General features: G+C 46.1%; 1 protein-coding gene across 2 annotated transcripts in view; it reads left to right on the forward strand.

Moving 5' to 3' along the window:
• The first annotated feature begins 892 nt into the window (after window positions 1–892).
• IWS1 (interacts with SUPT6H, CTD assembly factor 1) overlaps window positions 893–19,503 on the forward strand; it is a 41,664-nt gene continuing 23,053 nt past the window's right edge. The window contains exons 1-6 of one of the 2 annotated variants that reach the window (XM_069727697.1): window positions 945–1,084; window positions 2,478–2,556; window positions 9,119–9,231; window positions 9,325–11,209; window positions 12,291–12,483; window positions 13,697–13,754. In XM_069727697.1, the coding sequence (XP_069583798.1) occupies window positions 2,535–2,556; window positions 9,119–9,231; window positions 9,325–11,209; window positions 12,291–12,483; window positions 13,697–13,754 (2,271 nt within the window). In that variant the 5' untranslated portion in view covers window positions 945–1,084; window positions 2,478–2,534. Of the gene's footprint in view, window positions 1,085–2,477; window positions 2,557–9,118; window positions 9,232–9,324; window positions 11,210–12,290; window positions 12,484–13,696; window positions 13,755–19,503 lie in introns of both variants that reach the window. The other variant, XM_069727696.1, reaches the window with a different exon arrangement.

Below are 19,503 nucleotides of genomic sequence, written 5' to 3' on the forward strand. Positions count from 1 at the left end.
ACACAGCACACAGCACTGCACAGTACACAGCACTGCACAGTACACAGCACAGCACACAGCACTGCACAGTACACAGCACTGCACAGTACACAGCACAGTACACAGCACTGCACAGTACACAGCACAGTACACAGCACAGTACACAGCACTGCACAGTACACAGCACAGCACACAGCACAGTACACAGCACTGCACAGTACACAGCACAGAGCACTGCACAATACACAACACTGCACAGTACACAGCACAGTACACAGCACTGCACAGTACACAGCACAGCACTGCACAGTACACAGCACTGCACAGTACACAGCACAGCACACAGCACTGCACAGTACACAGCACTGCACAGTACACAGCACTGCACAGTACACAGCACAGTACACAGCACTGCACAGTACACAGCACTGCACAGTACACAGCACTGCACAGTACACAGCACTGCACAGTACACAGCACAGCACACAGCACTGCACAGTACACAGCACTGCACAGTACACAGCACAGTACACAGCACTGCACAGTACACAGCACAGTACACAGCACTGCACAGTACACAGCACAGTACACAGTACACAGCACTGCACAATACACAGCACTGCACAGTACACAGCACTGCACACTGCCTCGAACACAGCACCGCAGAGAACATTGTATATACAGATTCAAACTACAGTGCGAAAACTTTTTTCCTTCAATTTTACTTCCGCCCATCAATTTTCCCGCCCTTCTCTGGATCACGTGGTTACGACGTGCCGCAATCGCCCCGCCTCTTCCAGGTACAGGGTCATCTCATCTCCCGTAATGTCCTTACGGCGCACGCGCATCCCGGTTTGCGTGCGGCCTACTACCCAGCGATTTTTTCCTTGGTTGTAGCTAAAATGTTGACACGCCCCCGGAAATGACATCACACCTAGAGGGAGCCCCTACATTCTAGCGTTTACCATTTTTCTTTTTACACTTTACGGTAAACGGGAAGCTGCGGAGAAATTGAGAAAGCCCTTTTGGCTAACGCGCAGTTCAAGGAACCAGGCTTGTGAATCACAAGCCATGGAAACGGATTACTACAGTCCAGAGCACTCGGGTAAGGTGGCATGGGAGTGTGTGAAGTGTCCTAAAACCTGGTGCCCCTGGTGGTGTATGTAACCCCCGCACTGCCGGGCTGTGGTGCCCCTGGGGGAGTGTGTGTGACCCCCGCACTGCCGGGCTGTGGTGCCCCTGGAGGAGTGTGTGTGTGTGTGACCCCTGCACTGCCGGGCTGTGGTGCCCCTGGGGAGTGTGTGTGACCCCCGCACTGCCGGGCTGTGGTGCCCCTGGGGGAGTATGTGTGACCCCCGCACTGCCGGGCTGTGGTGCCCCTGGAGGAGTGTGTGTGTGTGACCCCTGCACTGCCGGGCTGTGGTGCCCCTGGGGAGTGTGTGTGACCCCCGCACTGCCGGGCTGTGGTGCCCCTGGAGGAGTGTGTGTGTGTGACCCCCGCACTGCCGGGCTGTGGTGCCCCTGGGGGAGTGTGTGTGACCCCCGCACTGCCGGGCTGTGGTGCCCCTGGGGGAGTGTGTGTGACCCCCGCACTGCCGGGCTGTGGTGCCCCTGGGGGAGTGTGTGTGACCCCCGCACTGCCGGGCTGTGGTGCCCCCGGGGGAGTGTGTGTGACCCCCGCACTGCCGGGCTGTGGTGCCCCCGGGGGAGTGTGTGTGACCCCCGCACTGCCGGGCTGTGGTGCCCCCGGGGGAGTGTGTGTGACCCCCGCACTGCCGGGCTGTGGTGCCCCCGGGGGAGTGTGTGTGACCCCCGCACTGCCGGGCTGTGGTGCCCCCGGGGGAGTGTGTGTGACCCCCGCACTGCCGGGCTGTGGTGCCCCCGGGGGAGTGTGTGTGTGTGACCCCCGCACTCCCGGGCTGTGGTGCCCCCGGAGGAGTGTGTGTGACCCCCGCACTGCCGGGCTGTGGTGCCCCTGGAGGAGTGTGTGTGTGACCCCCGCACTGCCGGGCTGTGGTGCCCCTGGAGGAGTGTGTGTGTGTGTGTGACCCCCACATTCCCGGGCTGTGGTGCCCCTGGGGGAGTGTGTGTGACCTCCGCACTACCAGGCTGTGGTGCCCCCGGGGGAGTGTGTGACCCCTGCACTGCCGGGCTGTGGTGCCCCTGGGGGAGTGAGTTTGACCTAAACGTGACATCATCCCCAAAATTCACTTGAGGTATATGTGGAATTGTTCACGGATATCTGCAGCAGATTCAAGATTCACACCACTGATATAGTGATAGCTAGTGGTCGTAACCATGGATACCTAAGGTCCTGCAATGACTGTACATGAGGAAAGAGACATTATTGGAGGAATTTGCTAATATTATTATGACACCTACTACATATTGGGATAGGATCTTAGAGACCCCTTTAACTTCCTTAGGCTTTTGCACCAGAAGCGCAGCAGAAACTGATGCCTGTTTCTTTTTTTTTTTTTCTTGCTGTGTTTTTGCAGTTACCCATTGTTTCCTATGGGTGAAAAAAATGCTGTAAATATGCTAAAAGAAGTGACATGCTGCAGTTCGCAAAAATGCGTAAGTTTTCAAAATCAGTCAGGGAAAAAGCCCAGTTTGTTTGCATGAGCTTTCTGAAATCTCATAGCCTTTGCTGGTAAAATGCAGTTTAAAATTTACATTAAAAAACCTGCTGTAAAAACGCAACGTGTGAACATAGCCTCGGTCAATGAAGTAAAAACGTTCATGCAGTCTGCTTTATTCAGTGAAAAATAAAGGATGAGAAAAAAAATACTGACGCAACTTGGATGAGACTCCTGAATAAAAATCAGTCGGTTTTTCCCACGTGATAACACTCGAGGATGTGTGACTGTAGCCCAGCAGCTACTAACTCTGTCAGATCCAACTCATGGTCAGATTCTTAGTTAAAGGGGTTGTTCGGTCTAAAATGATAAGTCTGCAGTCAGTGTGTGACTGCAGACTTATGAATCCTCGCAGCACATGCACTGTGTGCTCCGAGGTTTCGTGGGTTTCTGAGTCGGGACCGGCAGGTACATGTGTTAGGCCGGGATCACACATGCGAGAAATACGTCCGTGTCTCGCATGTGAAATCCTAGCTCTGGCACCGGCACTCCAGAGCGGAGCGTGCGGCCGCATAGCAACACATGGAGTCGCACGCTCCGCTCTGGAGTACCGGCACCAGAGTTTGGATTTCACATGCGAGACACGGACGTGTTTCTCGCATGTGTGATCCCGGCCTTATACATACTCTCAGCCAGAACCTGACTAGTGGCCACAAGGCCGCACCCACTGGACGGCCGCGTCACTAAACGGGGCACAACTGTATGGAGCGAGGCAGCGCCCACTAGTCAGGTTCTGGCCAGGAGTATGCATAATGTATACATACCTGCCGGTCCTGGCTCTGAAGTCGGTGAATCCCCGCAGTGCGTGCGCTGGGAGGATTCATAAGTCTGGAGTCACACAGACTGACTGCAGACTTATCATTTTAGACCAAACAACCCCTTTAAGTTTCAGAACATTTGGGTACATCCAAGTGAAATTGAAAAAATGGGACGTGTAGAATCAGTGTTTTGGAGACGAGAACCATCAGTGTTTTTCACAGGTGGGTAAATGGATTACAAAGCTTCTCCTATCTTTGGCAATGTTAATCAAGGACTACGCACTGATGCCACTCATGTAGTGTATGGGATTTTTTACAGACCCGTGGACTAGTATCGGAAATTTTCATCCATGCTGCTGGCCAACAAAACGGATATGTCAGTAGCAGCATAGCTAATGGGTACATGTTCTGTTCATGGAAAACACGGGCATCTGTATGATCACTAAGAGACACATACCAGCAATTTACTGTAGCCAGTTTCTGTTGCATGTGGAAAAAGCTCACCCCTTGAGCCCTCTCCACATGTGATTTTCCCCCCGCAGTCAGGTACATGTGAAAGGGAACCTGTCATCTAAAAAAAGACCTGAAGCCATTACTAGGGTTTCCAACTTGTTCGGCTGTCTAACAAAACCCCAAATATTTTGTGGTTCAAATTGCTGTGAATCATGATTCTTCAGGCCAGAATAATTACGGTGGTATCAAACTTGAATAGATTTGTTTTTTTCTTCATTTTAAGTTGAGTAAAAATAAATTTGAAATTCATTAAACAATTTTTTTTTATTTTTGTCGTGATTTTTCGAGTTATTTGTTGATTGATCTGTGTGAGAGCTTGTTTTTTGCGTGATAAGTAGAAAGTTTTATTCCATTTTGGGCGATATACATTTTGATCTGCTTTTATTACGTATATGTTTTTGTACTGTTACCCAGTAGATAAAATGTGACTTCATATTTTGTGTTATCCTATCCCTGATGGAGAGACCTGAGTGGTCTGGAAAGCTGCTATTTATTACCGTCTTTTTAGTGAGTCGTTAAATGATATCAACCACTGAGGACTCCAGTTGTTGTTTTTTTGTTTTTTTCTTCTTTGTTAACTGATCCGGTAAATTAATTTTATATTTTGATCAGACTTTTATGAGCACGGTGATACCAAATGTTATATATTCTGTACAAATATATATATATATATAACCTTTTTATTTGATCATCTGATCACTTATACGGCAATACCACAGTATTGCAGTATATGGTGTCAGCTGAAGCTCAGCTATATGAGGAGGGCCAAGATGGTGGCGATTGGGGTGGGGGAGCCTTCAGCAGGTCGGCGGCTGTCATAGTTTCCCATAATTCGCCATGGGACACTGAATGGAGCCGGTAAGCGCAAGCAGCAGCGCACTTTCCATGGAAATTCTTCTGCTGTCAGAAATTGACAGTGGCATCTAAATGGCTAATGGCCACAGGCGGAGCTTGGCATCAGCCACGGCTTTTAAAGACAGGTCTGGCTATTTATTGTAGCTGACATTTGCTGCACGTGGAGGGCACTCGTGTCCTGAGTCCTTCCCACCACACGTGATCAGTCCTGCAATCGTGTACAAGTGATATTGCATTAAGGGGTTAAAGGCGACCTATCAGCTAAAACAGTCATCTATCTAATTGAAGCCAAAGTGGTAATCTGCAGGTAACAGGTTACTTGTCTGTTTAGCTGGAAGAGCAGTTGCAGTGAGAAAATTCAGTGTTAAGGTACCGTCACATTAAGCGACGCTGCAGCGATATAGACAACGATGCCGAGCGCTGCAGCGTCGCTGTTTAGTCGTTGTGTGGTCGCTGGAGAGCTGTCACACAGACAGCTCTCCAGCGACCAACGATGCCAAAGTCCCCAGGTAACCAGGGTAAACATCGGGTTACTAAGCGCAGGGCCGCGCTTAGTAACACGATGTTTACCCTGGTTACCATTGTAAATGTAAAAAAACCCAAAACACTACATACTTACATTCCGGTGTCTGTCGCGTCCCCTGGCGTCAGCTTCCCTGCACTGTGTAAGCGCCGGCCGAAAAGCAGAGCGGTGACGTCACCACTGTGCTCTGCTTTACGGTCAGTGCGGGAAGCTGACGGCGAGGAACGTGACAGACACCGGAATGTAAGTATGTAGTGTTTTTTTTTTTTACATTTACAATGGTAACCAGGGTAAATATCGGGTTACTAAGCGCGGCCCTGCGCTTAGTAACCCGATGTTTACCCTGGTTACAAGTGAACACCTCGCTGGATCCGCGTCTCACACGCCGATTCAGCGATGTCAGCGGGTGATCCAGTGACGAAATAAAGTTCCAGACTTTCTGCTCCGACCAGCGATGGCACAGCAGGATCCTGATCGCTGCTGCGTGTCAAACACAGCGATATCGCTATCCAGGACGCTGCAACGTCATGGATCGCTATCGTTATCGTTCTAAAGTTGCTCAGTGTGAAGGTACCTTTACTCTCCCTGCAGCCAATCACTTCCAGTCATCGGAGCAGTGAGCTGTCACCCTCCCACTACACGGTGACCCCTATAATCACTGCATGCACCTTGACAGACAGTCTACTCTGCGCTACAGCCCCTGTGCTGCCACAATGACTAGAGGCAAGCTTTCTCTCCCATAGAAGCGGTTTCAGTTACACAACAAACCTATTTAAAGGGAACTGCAGACAACAAGTATCAGCCACTGGCTGTAGCATCCCAGATTTGGCATTTCTGAAGAAAACCTAGTGCAGCTGGGTTCTCAGCAACTATTAAAACTGTGTGCGCGTATAGCCAGTGGTTTGTCAGCTCGTGGGGAGCATCCGCCAGGGAGCCGCCTGTATAACTACTCAATAGCTCGGCTCGCCACCTATTTAAGTTTTGGTTTTTCGCTGATAAACATACATGGCTGGGACATGCTGCTCACTCTTTGGGCTGCATGTTGCAGGTTCCTTTGAAACTTTTTACCTATAAATTACTATTGGTACTACGATGGCTGAATGTAAATAGTAGTGGTGTTTTTTTTAATAACGATCATATTTGCTTTAGTTATAGCTGTAGATCTTTGCACTCGTAGTCTGCCAATCAGGTGACCATTTAAGATGTGTGAAGCCAGTGATTGCTTCTTTCTTACAATGAGATTGTTCCTTGGCTGTAGCATGACCCTGCGATACCCCGTGTGGTCTGACACTGACCTCCAGACTACTTCTTGTGCCCTATTGACCTATGGCTATTGTCATCTGCATCCTCCTTTATGTAAGTTGTCATTTGCTCACTGTGTGTGTGTTAAGCTGTCACCCGCTGTGTTGGTACTAAGTATAGCCTATGACAGCCGCCATACACAACTAGTTTGTTTGCAGTTGCTCTAAATAGGATCAAAATTATACAGCATGTTAACTTTGGGGAATTAAAGGGTTATTTCCATCTTCAAAGATAGTATCAGGCATTTGTAAAAACAAGCAGCTTTCCAATTTATTTTTAATTAAAATGTAAAGTGATGTCCAGTCTTGAGGTTTGAGTTTGCAGTCACTCTCTATGGCTGCAGATTTTGGAATCCTCACATCGTGCACACTGTCAGGATTCTCCGGTGCTGGGAGAATACTTCCAGCCACATTACGACTAGATGTGTTCTGCCTCGTTCAATTCACTTGTCACGCACCCACCTGCTCCTGGCGCCAACACCGGAGAATCCTGACAGCACGCAATGTGACTGCAGACGTGAACCCCAAGCTTGGACAACTGCTTTAATGATTATAACTCTCTTGTTCGTTTTTTTTTTTTTTAGTTTGCAGTTTCAAAACATACACAGCTTACACGCTCTTTTCTATTTTCGGACCAGTGTGACAATGCCGCTAGTCCTCATTGTCAATTAGAGCTCACTTCCCCACGAATAGGAAATCTGCTGCCTAGGGAGCAGGAGCTTGTGCAATAACGGCTTAAGGCTGTGTTCACACCTTGCGGTTTTGCTACTTATTACATCCAAATTAAAATCTGCTTTGTGCAGTACCAGCAAAAGATCTGAGACTTCAGTAATCTCATGCACACACTTGTTTTTTTTTTTTCCTGACTGAATTGGAAAATTGCAGCATGTCTCTTAAATGTTTTTGCATCATTTTTTCATCTTTTGAAAGCATTGTTAAAGCAGGAAAAAAACATTGCCATCAGTTCTTGCAGCGCGTCTGGTGAAAGAACGCAGGTACAGCAGGATGCGAAACCCATTTATTTTTGTGATTTTCCCAAGATGTCTTGGTGTAATGACATGCGCATGGATGCTAGTGTTGGCTGATAGATGTTAGTACAGTTTAATTAAATTAGCAGTGTAAAGGTACCGTCACACTAAGCGACGCTGCAGCGATACCGACAACGATGTCGATCGCTTAAGCGTCGCTGTTTGGTCGCTGGAGAGCTGTCACACAGACAGCTCTCCAGCGACCAACGATCCTGAAGTCCCCGGGTAACCAGGGTAAACATCGGGTTACTAAGCGCAGGGCCGCGCTTAGTAACCCGATATTTACCCTGGTTACCGTTGTAAATGTAAAAAAACAAACACTACATACTGACATTCCAGTGTCTGGTCAGGTCCCTCGCCTTCAGCTTCCCGCACTGACTGAGCGCCGGCCGTAAAGTACAGCGGTGACGTCACCGCTGTGCTTTGCTTTACGGCTGGCCGGCGCTCACCAGTCAGTGCGGGAAGCTGAAGGCGAGGGACCTGACCAGACACTGGTTACCAGTGTAAATGTAAAAAAAAAAAAAAAAAACACTACATACTTACATTCCGGTGTCTGTCCCCTGGCGTTCTGCTTCCCTGCACTGACTGAGCGCCGGCCGGTCGTAAAGCACAGCGGTGACGTCACTGCTCTGCTTTACGGCCGGCCGGCGCTCACAGTCAGTGCGGGAAGCTGAGGCCGGGGGACAGACACCGAAATGTAAATATGTACTGTTTTTGTTTTTTTTTTACATTTACAATGGTAACCAGGGTAAACATCGGGTTACTAAGCGGAGCCCTGCGCTTAGTAACCCGATGTTTACCCTGGTTACCAGGGGACTTCGGCATCGTTGGTCGCTGGAGAGCTGTCTGTGTGACGGCTCTCCAGCGACCACACAGCGACACTGCAGCGATCGGCATCGTTGCCTATATCGCTGCAGCGTCGCTTAATGTGACGGTATCTTTAGGCTATGTTCACACTTTGCAGATTCCACTGCGGATTTTTCCGCAGCGGAATTCCAAAATCCGCAGTGAAAACCCATCGCGGTTTTTACTGCGGATTTATCGTGGTTTTTACTGCGGTTTCTTCTGCGGATTTTCATCTGCAGTTTCCTATTGGAGCAGGTGAAAATCCGCAGAAAAGAAGTGACATGCTGCGGAATGTAATCCGCAGCGTTTCCGCGCTGATTTTTCTGCAGCATGTGCACAGCGTCAAATCCGCTGCGGATCCGCAGCAAAATCCGCAAAGTGTGAACATAGCCTTAGATTCCTGGGTGCAGCTGTTCTCACACAATCAGAGCTTTTAGATTTGTCAACGAGGCAGAGAAAGCTACCACCACCAGGATCTCTATGAACAATGTCTGTAGGCAGTGAAGTGTCTGTCACAGGAGGGGAAGGTTGCTGGGCCAGGAGGCACGACATCTTACATAGCAAAAACCTACCGACAGATTCCCTTTAAGAGTATCCCTGATTAAACCAGAGCTTATAGACATATCATGTTTACCTTTTATTGTACACGTCTAATTGTTGTCATTTGTATTTGCAGATGATGGAGGTGCAACCCCCGTACAAGATGAGCGGGAGTCTGGCTCTGACAATGAAGGAAAGGATCATGAACAGCATGGATCAGAAGGTGAAAGTCCAGCAAATAGATATGAGGTATGAAAATGAAAAATGTGTACTCATGCCATGTTTAATAGCTGTTAGTTTGTGTTCTATGCTCTAATTAAATTGGTATCTTTGACTTCTTAGAATGACAACAGTGATGCAGAAGGAAACAAAGATCGAGGCAGCGGTTCAGAAAATGAAGCCAATGATTCAGATGATGATGAACATAGGCCACGTAACTCCAGTGACATAGAGAATGATAGTTTTAATCGCAATGCTAGTGACTCTGAAACAGAAGGAGCTCATAATCATGTTGCTAGTGATTCAGAGGATGAAGCACCCCGTCAAAAGGACAGTGATGATGATGGCACTCCCTTCAAAGGTGCAGCGAGTGACTCTGAGGAAGAGGTACAGTCTAGACACTCAGCCAGTGATTCTGATGAGGAAAGTCCTACAAAAAGAAAGGGGGATAAAGTCAATGACTCTGACAATGAGGCCCCTGACAAACATTCTGGCAACGATTCTGAGGATGAGCCCCCTGCAAGGCATGTCGCCAGTGATTCTGAGGATGAGAACCCTGCAAGGCATGCCAGAAGTGATTCAGAGGATGAGGCCCCTGTCAAACATTTAGGTAGTGACTCGGAGGATGAAGCCCCAAAGAAGCATGCAGGCAGTGACTCTGAAGACGAAGCCCCAAAGGAGCATGCAGGCAGTGACTCTGAAGACGAAGCTCCAAAGAAGCATGCAGGCAGTGACTCTGAAGACGAAGCCCCAAAGAAGCATGCAGGCAGTGACTCGGAAGACGAAGCCCCAAAGAAGCATGCGGGCAGTGACTCGGAAGACGAAGCCCCAAAGAAGCATGCGGGCAGTGACTCGGAAGACGAAGCCCCAAATAAGCATGCTGGCAGTGACTCGGAAGACGAAGCCCCAAAGAAGCATGCGGGCAGTGACTCGGAAGACGAAGCCCCAAAGAAGCATGCTGGCAGTGACTCGGAAGACGAAGCCCCAAAGAAGCATGCGGGCAGTGACTCGGAAGACGAAGCCCCAAAGAAGCATGCTGGCAGTGACTCGGAAGACGAAGTCCCAAAGAAGCATGCGGGCAGTGACTCTGAAGACGAAGCCCCAAAGATGCATGCGGGCAGTGACTCTGAAGATGAGACACCTAAGAAGAGTGTGGCCAGTGACTCGGAAGACGAAGCCCCAAAGAAGCGGGTGGCCAGTGACTCGGAAGACGAAGCCCCAAAGAAGCGGGTGGCCAGTGACTCGGAAGACGAAGCCCCAAAGAAGCGGGTGGCCAGTGACTCGGAAGATGAAACCCCAAAGAAGCGGGTGGCCAGTGACTCGGAAGATGAAACCCCAAAGAAGCGGGTGGCCAGTGACTCGGAAGATGAAACCCCAAAGAAGCGAGTGGCCAGTGACTCAGAAGATGAAACCCCAAAGAAGCGAGTGGCCAGTGACTCGGAAGAGGAAGTTCCTAAAAAGCATGTAGCCAGCTCTGAAGATGAAGCTCCTGCCAAACAAGTGGCAAGTGACTCTGAGGATGAGAGACCTGTTAAGCGCCTTGCAAGGCGTGCTCTTAGTGGATCAGATGATGATACCCCTAAAAAAAGGGCAAGTGGCTCAGAAGAAGAGGCCCCTGCTAAACGAAAAATTGTTGACTCCGATGATGAAGCCCCTGCTAAGCGCGCCGTTAGTGATTCAGATGAGGAACGACCATCTAAGCCAGTGCACAGTGATTCTGAAGAAGATACACCTGCTAAACAAGCAGCTGCTAATTCAGAGGATGAATTTCCCAGGATGAAAAGAAAAATGTTGTCATCAGATGATAGTGATGATGAAATGGGAAGGAAAATTACTAAGAGAAGACGAAAAAGGGCACAGCGAAAAAGTTCAGGCAGTGATGACAGCGCAAGTGAGAGTGCCAAAAAGAAGGTAACTTCAGAGAGTGAAGAGGAGGGCAACAAGAAAGTTGTAAAGAAGAAAACTGTTCTTTCTGACAGTGAAGATGAAGAGACATCTGATAAACCAGGTATAAAAGACCAAACTGTGCAAATAACCACCTATTATTTACTTTACCATTATGTAATTACAAGCCAAAATTATAATTAACAACTAAAATGATTCTTGTTATTTCCTGTACAAAATTAAACTTTGCTCCTCTATGAAGTTCCCCTTATGAATATTTTGCTTCTTAAATATTGAGAACTTATTTACTTAATTTGTGCTTTTTACACCTGACCAGCTTTGTTTAAAAAAAAATAAAATAAATAAAATACATGATTTAGTACAGATATAAAATTAGAACAAATGGAGTCAAAACTACTGTCTTTTGAAAATAGAAAGATAGTGTTTATTCAATAACAAAATAACATATTATAGTCACCATTTACAACAATATAGTAAAAGCGTATAATCATCTCAGGGTAACTACACAAATGAAGGACACAGGTAACACATCCACAACTCCACACTAGTAAATGGAATCCGACCCGAGGTATCAGGTTGTTAAAGTATATAGGCCGTATAATAACAGGCAATATGTCCCAACAGACATCTAATCGTATAAATAAGTACAAGACTGATCCTCACCCATTATGGTCGTAGTGTGGAAGTAGTAGTGGTAGTGAAATACCAGCCCCTACGTGCGTTTCGCATAGGTTTCTTCGGGGGGAGGGGCAATGATTTAGTACAGAATAGCGAGATATGGTCAAACACACGAGATGGAGATCGTGTGACGGTCATCTCTCCCGACTCCACCATATAGGTGAATGCTTGGCTCGGTTTACCATTCATGTGTTTTCGATGGGTTAAAGAGGTAATTTCCCCTGACAATAAAAGGAGCAGGCATGGAAATTCCTGCCCCAGAGCAAGAGAGATGGGAGGTCGCTGTACACATCAGACAGTCCCACCGAAATCGGCAGGTTCGGTTGACCTTTATCTGATTTGTGCAGAAGCACATAGATATGCACTTTATGCCATGCCTTCAATATAATCGTTTGGTTATTGTGAGTGGAGCACCGCATTGAACAGTCTTGTACTCCCATATGAACGATGATTGAGGTATGAACTTTCTTTGCATTGTCCATAATCATTTTTTATTTCCAATGCAGCCGCTAAGAAGAGTCGAATCCTCTCAGATGGTGATGACTCTGACAGCGATGAGTCCTCTAAGAAAACTCCTCAAAAAAAGAAGGCCGTATCATCTGATAGTGAAGCAGAGGATGGAGAAAAATCCAAAGACGAGCCAAAGGGTGGAGAGAATAAGCTGTTTGGTAGTGACAGTGAATCTGGAAATGATGAGGAGTAAGTAGCATTAACATAGGCCATTCAAGGGCATGCCCAGACCATGTATATGTAGCTATTGCAATGTTTTGACATCCTTATGATATTAGGTGACAAACATGTTATTGTTTAACTCCTTCCCTATATTTGATGTACATGTTTGAGAGCGGTTTTCCTGCATTAAGACGTACATGTACTTCATGGTGATTATGGAGGCACAGTATTCCTGCTTGACTGGCAGCAGATTGCTGCAGCCACAGTACCATGGTGGACTGTACAACCCTTTACATACTGCCATCAATAGCGATTGAAGCATCCAGAGGGTTCTAAGAGAGAAGTCGCTCCATCTATCACCCCATCGTGATTGTGAGGTGCTGATGGTTGTCATCATGGCAGCCAAAGGTCAAAGAATTACCATAGTGGATGGCGTAAAGAAGAAAAGCTCGAATTTCTTTGTTTTTTGTTTTTTTTTTCATTTACCTCCCAAAAATCAGAATAGAAAGGGATTCAATAATTGCTAGGCAAATAAAGACGTAATTTAGTCCTGCAAAAAATAAACTTTCGTACAGCTTTCTGCAGAGAAATAGAGAAATTACAGCAAAAAAAAAATAGTGATGAAAAAAATAAAAGAAAAAACAAAACCCCCTTTTAGAGTGTGGAAAAGTAGCAAGATGTAAAAAAGTGCTCCTTCAAAGCCCTGCTATGTTCCCAAACAGAATTGTATGACCCATATGGCGATTTGGTGTTCCCCAGAATTTGCATAACAAGTCGGTGTCCATTTTAACCGAATACCTTCTGTGAAACTGAATAATTTGGGCCTAAAGCGGCAGATAAATTGTGAAAATGTTGTGCTAACATGCTCATTATACTTCCAGGCAAATACTTTGATGGGTGTAGTTTGTGAAATGTGGTGGTTACTTTTTGGGGAAGAAGAGGGTGTCTGCTGTTTTGGTGCTTCAAGCTCCTTCCCTTCGGGGCTTTGCAGTGTGCTCTAAATGTAGTTTTGTTTTGTTTTTTTTACCACATATTGGGCATTTGAGAAAATGGACCCTGGAATTTAATCTCCACTCTTTCTGATTACCTCCTGTTAAGATGAAAAACAATTGTTGCTAAAGCAACATTTTAGTGGAAGAAATGCAATTTTTCATTTTTTTTTTTTAATTTTTTTTTTGTAAAGCACTGCAGAATATGATAGTGCTATAAGCAAAACTAATGTTGTATTTTTCTTATGCAGAAATCTAATTGCCGATATTTTTGGAGAGTCTGGTGATGAAGAGGGGGAAGAGTTTACGGTAAGGAAGGATTAATAGCTTTCCCTTATTGTCAGAAAATGACCTAGGTGTTTGTGTATATAATATGTATGTACAGGCGAACTTTGTCACTAGTGTACAAAGTGTGGGATAGGGGTAAGAGATGGTTGGGAATTACCGGCTGTTCCAAATTTACTCCGTTATGGAACAATCCTAAATTTGTGGAGTCTGGCAAATTAGAGGGCTTTGTGAGATGGAAGCTGAGGGGAATACAAAAGGTGGAAAATTTATTAGAAAATGGTACACTGAAGAGCTTCAATAAACTTCAAGGACATGGACTTTCCCCAGCTTTCTTTTTCCAATACCTACAATTGAGACTCGTTCCAGATTCAGTTTTGTGATTCAGCACCTGGAATTCTAAAAAGTTATGCACTTGAGTCATTAGCACCTGCAAAATGTATGACTGGTCTAATTCCTAGAAATTATCAGGAACTACTGCAGTCCCGTTCCAGTGCCATAAAATGAAAATGTGCGGTAAATTACGGAAGAGCAGTGGAAGGAGTTGTCGGAGCATATTCCTAGACGGTCTCCATGTGAATTTGACTTCACAGCTATACCTCATAGGGTGTATACGGGGCCGGCATCAGCACCCGGGCAAGTGCTGGGGCCCAGAGCACTGCGGTGTCTTTTGACTGTGACGGTACAGGTCAGAGGGCACGATGACATGACTAGTGTGCACTCTTTGCCTCAGCAGTCAGTGCAGAGAGCCGGAAGACGTTGACTCTGAGGAGTCTGGAGCAGAGCGTCATATGGGGCCCATTATATATGGAGCGTCATATGGGGCCCATTATATATGGAGCCCATTATATATGGAGCGTCATATGGGGCCCATTATATATGGAGCGTCATATGGGGCGCATTATATATGGAGCGTCACCTGGGGCCCATTATATATGGAGCGTCATATGGGGCCCATTATATATGGAGCGTCATATGGGGCCCATTATATATGGAGCGTCATATGGGGCCCATTATATATGGAGCGTCATATGGGGCCCATTATATATGGAGCGTCATATGGGGCCCATTATATATGGAGCGTCATATGGGGCCCATTATATATGGAGCGTCATATGGGGCCCATTATATATGGAGCGTCATATGGGGCCCATTATATATGGAGCGTCATATGGGGCCCATTATATATGGAGCGTCATATGGGGCCCATTATATATGGAGCGTCATATGGGGCCCATTATATATGGAGCGTCATATGGGGCCCATTATATATGGAGCGTCATTTGGGGCCCATTGTATACTGTATGGAGCGTTACATGGGGCCCATTGTATACTGTATGGAGCGTTATATGGGGCCCATTGTATACTGTATGGAGGACTATACTGTCGAGTTTCTGAGCTATTGTAGAATTTACAATAGATCATTCATGTAATGTAAGAAGTAAGTGAAATCTTTTTTTATTGTGCTGTACCTATATTTTTCTGCTGTATCTGTGCATCATGAATTGTATGTGTTAACGGGGCCCACTGAGACTTTCACTTGGGGCCCACGAAAACTTGGAGACGACCCTGTGTGTATAGAATGCTGATCTTCCTTTTTAAGATTGGGGTTCTCTCAAATGTGGAATGCCCTAATGTGGGGCGGACGACACATATTTAATGCACATGTTTTGGGAATGTAGGTGATTCGGCTCCTTTTGGACAAATACCTTGGCCCTAATACAAAGGCTTTTCGGGGTGCAACTTCAGGTGGACCCCAATATATGTGTGTTTGGGTATCTGGGAGAGTCGACAGATTTGGAATCCCTGTTACCTATTGGATTATCACGAATACTAAACAAAGCTCGCAAACTAATTGCGTTGGTTGGACGCGCAGCCTCTGTCAGTCAATGAATTAATAAATGGGATACATTATGGTTGGAAAAGGGGGTATATAGAAAGGGAAAAGCAATAGACATTTGAAAATATATCGGGACTCTGGCTGAATGTTCCAGGCCTACCGCATTGCGGAGAGGTTATGGCAGTTAATGATTCCAGGTTAGAAGGCTACAGTATTCCTGAGTAACCGTCAAAGGGGTTGCTTAAGGTCATAAAGTTCAGGGTCGACTCTCAAATGTCAGTCAATTCAAGATATATGTGGTATATTGAAATGTCTGCAGAAAAAAAAGTTATATTCAGCTCACTCTTTGGATGAATTTCCTTATGAGGCCAGGAAATCTTGAGCACGGATTCGCGTGTCTGCCAGACGCCTAGAGATGCACATGTGGAAAAAAGGGAATCCAGCTGTAAAAGATAAAATCACTTATTTTTAATAGTATTCATTTAAAATAGAAATAGGCTGTAAGACATACAAAAACCGGGTATAGCGGAAGGAGAGTGCCTGTATAAACTGTACGCGTTTTGAACACACAAGTGTTCTTAGTCTGATAGCTCTGACCAGGCATAGCATCAATTTATACAAAGACATAACAGGTGTGGAAAGAGGGGAAGAAAAAAAAAAAACACACATTCAACAAATGTATAAGACCATGAACTAAATGTTAAAAACTGGACTTGTCAAACTACTGTCGATGACACAAACAAAGAACAGTAAGTAATGCAACATAATTTCTTTTTAGGCTAAGTGCACACGTTGCAGGATTGCCGCGGAAATTTCCGCGGCAATTCTGCGCCTCCTGCCGCGGGTATATCGCATGCGGAATTGGCATGCATATTCCCGCAGAAAACTAGCGTTTTGCAAGCATAATTGGCTTGCAGAATGCTAGCGTTTTCCAAGCGATCTGTAGCTTGGAAAACTGATTGACAGGTTGGTCACACTTGTCAAACATAGTGTTTGACAAGTGTGACCAACTTTTTACTATTGATGCTGCCTATGCCGCATCAATAGTAAAAGATAGAATGTTAAAAATAATAAAAAAAATAAAAAATGGTTATGCTCACCTACCGCAAACAGCCGATCTCCTCAGCGGCTTCCGTTCCTATAGATGGTGTGTGTGCAGGACCTTCGATGATGTCACGTGACCGCAACGTCATAGCAGGTCCTTCACACACCATCTACAGGAACGGAAGCGGCCGCGTGCAGCACTGAGGGGCAAGAACACTCCGGGGGGCCATCAAAGGTGAGTATATCACGATTTTTTTATTTTAATTCTTTTTTTTTTTTCCTAACAATTTTATATGGTGCCCAGTCCGTGGAGGAGAGTCTCCTCTCCTCCACCCTGGGTACCAACCGCACATGATCTGCTTACTTCCCGCATGGTGGGCATAGCCCCATGCAGGAAGTAAGCAGATCAATGCATTCCTAGGTGTGCGGAATCCCCGCGATTCCGCAAATTTAAAAAACTTGCTGCGTTTTTTTCTGGAATGCGAATCCGCTCAGGAAAAAAAATGCAGCATGTGGACAAAAAATGCGGATTGCATTCTATTAAATAGGATGGTTAATGTGAGCTTTTTTTTCACGGTTTTATAGCGAAAAAGCGCGAAAAATCTGCTACGTGTGCACACAGCCTTAGCCTCTTTCTGACCTCGTACGGGATAGTACGTCCGAGGTCTTTGATGCTGGGCTCCGGCAGTGAGCCCGCATCAAAGCCGGGACATGTCAGCTGTTTTGAACAGCTGACATGTGCCCGCAATAGCGGCGGGTGAAATCGCGATTCACCCGCCACTATTAACTAGTTAAATGCCGCTGTCAAACTCTTACTGCGGCATTTAACCGGCGCTTCCGGCAGGGCGGCCAAAAATGATCGCATCGCCGACACATGATTGGGGGTCAGCGATGCGTCAGAATGGTAACTATAAAGGTCCTTAAAGGGACACTGTCACCTGAATTTGGAGGGAACAATCTTCAGCCATGGAGGCGGGGTTTTGGGGTTTTTGATTCACCCTTTCCTTACCCGCTGGCAGCATGCTGGCTGCAATATTGGATTGAAGTTCATTCTCTGTCCTCCGTAGTACATGCCTGCACAAGGCCAAAAAAAAAACAAGTGTGGGATTGCACTTTTTTTTGCAATTTCACTGCAATTGGAATTTTTTTCCCGTTTTCTAGTACACGACATGCTGAAACCAATGATGTCGTTCAAAAGTACAACTTGTTTCGCAAAAAATAAGCCCTCACATGGCCATATTGACGGAAAAATAAAAAAGTTATGGCTCTGGGAATAAGGGGAGCAAAAAACAGACATGGAAAAACGGAAAATCCCAAGGTCATAAAGGGGTTAAAGGTTCAAACCTGATGTAACACTTGTATTTAATAAATATATCCAAAATGCTTCATGTTTTGATAAATTAGAAATATTATGTGTACCTGGTTTTGAGATGTCATATAAATGTTCTTCTATTTTTTAAATGGCAAATAGTGGAACCAAATTATTGGAGTTTACATGCTTAGCACTCAATAATATAGACCACATGGTCAGAATTACAATTTAAATTTTTTTTTTTTAATTTTGTAGATTTTTTTTTTTTTTATCTGAAAAGTCAAAGTTTTTTTTTTTAGAATGTGAATGTTTTACACTTGTAAAAACCTGTCATGGTCAACCAATGAGATGGTCTGGAATTCTTGTTTGGATTGTAACCCCAAACAGTTGTTCAACACTTTTAACTCCCTGCTCCGCCCACCACTGCCCCCTCCGAGTTCCCTAATCGTTGCCGAGGACTTTGCCACACACTTCAAAACTAAGAGAGACCAAATAAGGCAAGTCTTTGTTTTCCAACCACCACAACCCCTTTGTATGAGAGACCAATGCCCAAACCCCATAACTTCACTCTCCAAAATCTCTGAAGGGGAGCTTGCTCATCTTCTCTCCAAATCACACCGCACCACTTGTGCACTTGACCCCATCCCACCTCCTCCCCAACCTCACCACTACACTAATCCCATCTCTAACCCATCTCTTCAACCTTTCACTAACTTCTGGTACCTTCCCCTCTGCCTTCAAACATGCCACAATCACACCTATGCTCAAAAAGCCATCCCTTGACCCAAGCGGTATGCCCAGCTATCGCCCCATATCTTTGCTCCCATTTGCTTCCAAACTCCTTGAGCAGCACGTCCATGCTGAACTTTCCTCTCACTTTGCATCTAACTCTCTCTTCGACAACCTACAATCTGGCTTCCGTCTTCACCATTCCACTGAGACTGCCCTGACCAAAATTACTAACAACTTACTTACAGCCAAAGCTAACAGACAATTCTCTATACTCCTCCTCCTAGACCTGTCCTCTGCCTTCGACACAGTTGACCACTGCTTCCTACTACAGATCCTCTCTTCCTTTGGGGTCAAAGACCTTGCCCTATCTTAGATTTCCTCATACCTTGCCAACCACACATTTAGCGTTTCCTACTACCTCTTCATCTTGCCCCCTCTCTGTTGGAGTCCCCCAAAACTCTGTTCTAAGACCCTTACTCTTCTCAATCTATACACTCGGCCTGGGACAACTCATAAGGTCCTATGGCTTCCAGTACCATCTATATGCCGATGACACTCAGATCTACCTCTCTGGCCCAGATGTCACCTCTCTGCTCTCCAGAATCCCAGAGTGTCTATCGGCCATATCCTCCTTCTTCTCCTCTCGCTTCCTCAAGCTCAATGTGGACAAATCTGAACTCATTATCTTTCCTCCATCACGCGTATCTTCCCTACCTGATCTATCTATCAAAATAAATGAAATCACACTTTCCCCTGTCCCCAAAATACGCTGCCTCGGATTAACCCTTGACTCTGCCCTGTCCTTCAAACCGCACATCCAAGCTCTCGCCACCTCCTGTCGCTCA

This window comes from Ranitomeya imitator, chromosome 5, assembly GCF_032444005.1.
Source record: "Ranitomeya imitator isolate aRanImi1 chromosome 5, aRanImi1.pri, whole genome shotgun sequence".
NCBI lineage: Eukaryota > Metazoa > Chordata > Amphibia > Anura > Dendrobatidae > Ranitomeya > Ranitomeya imitator.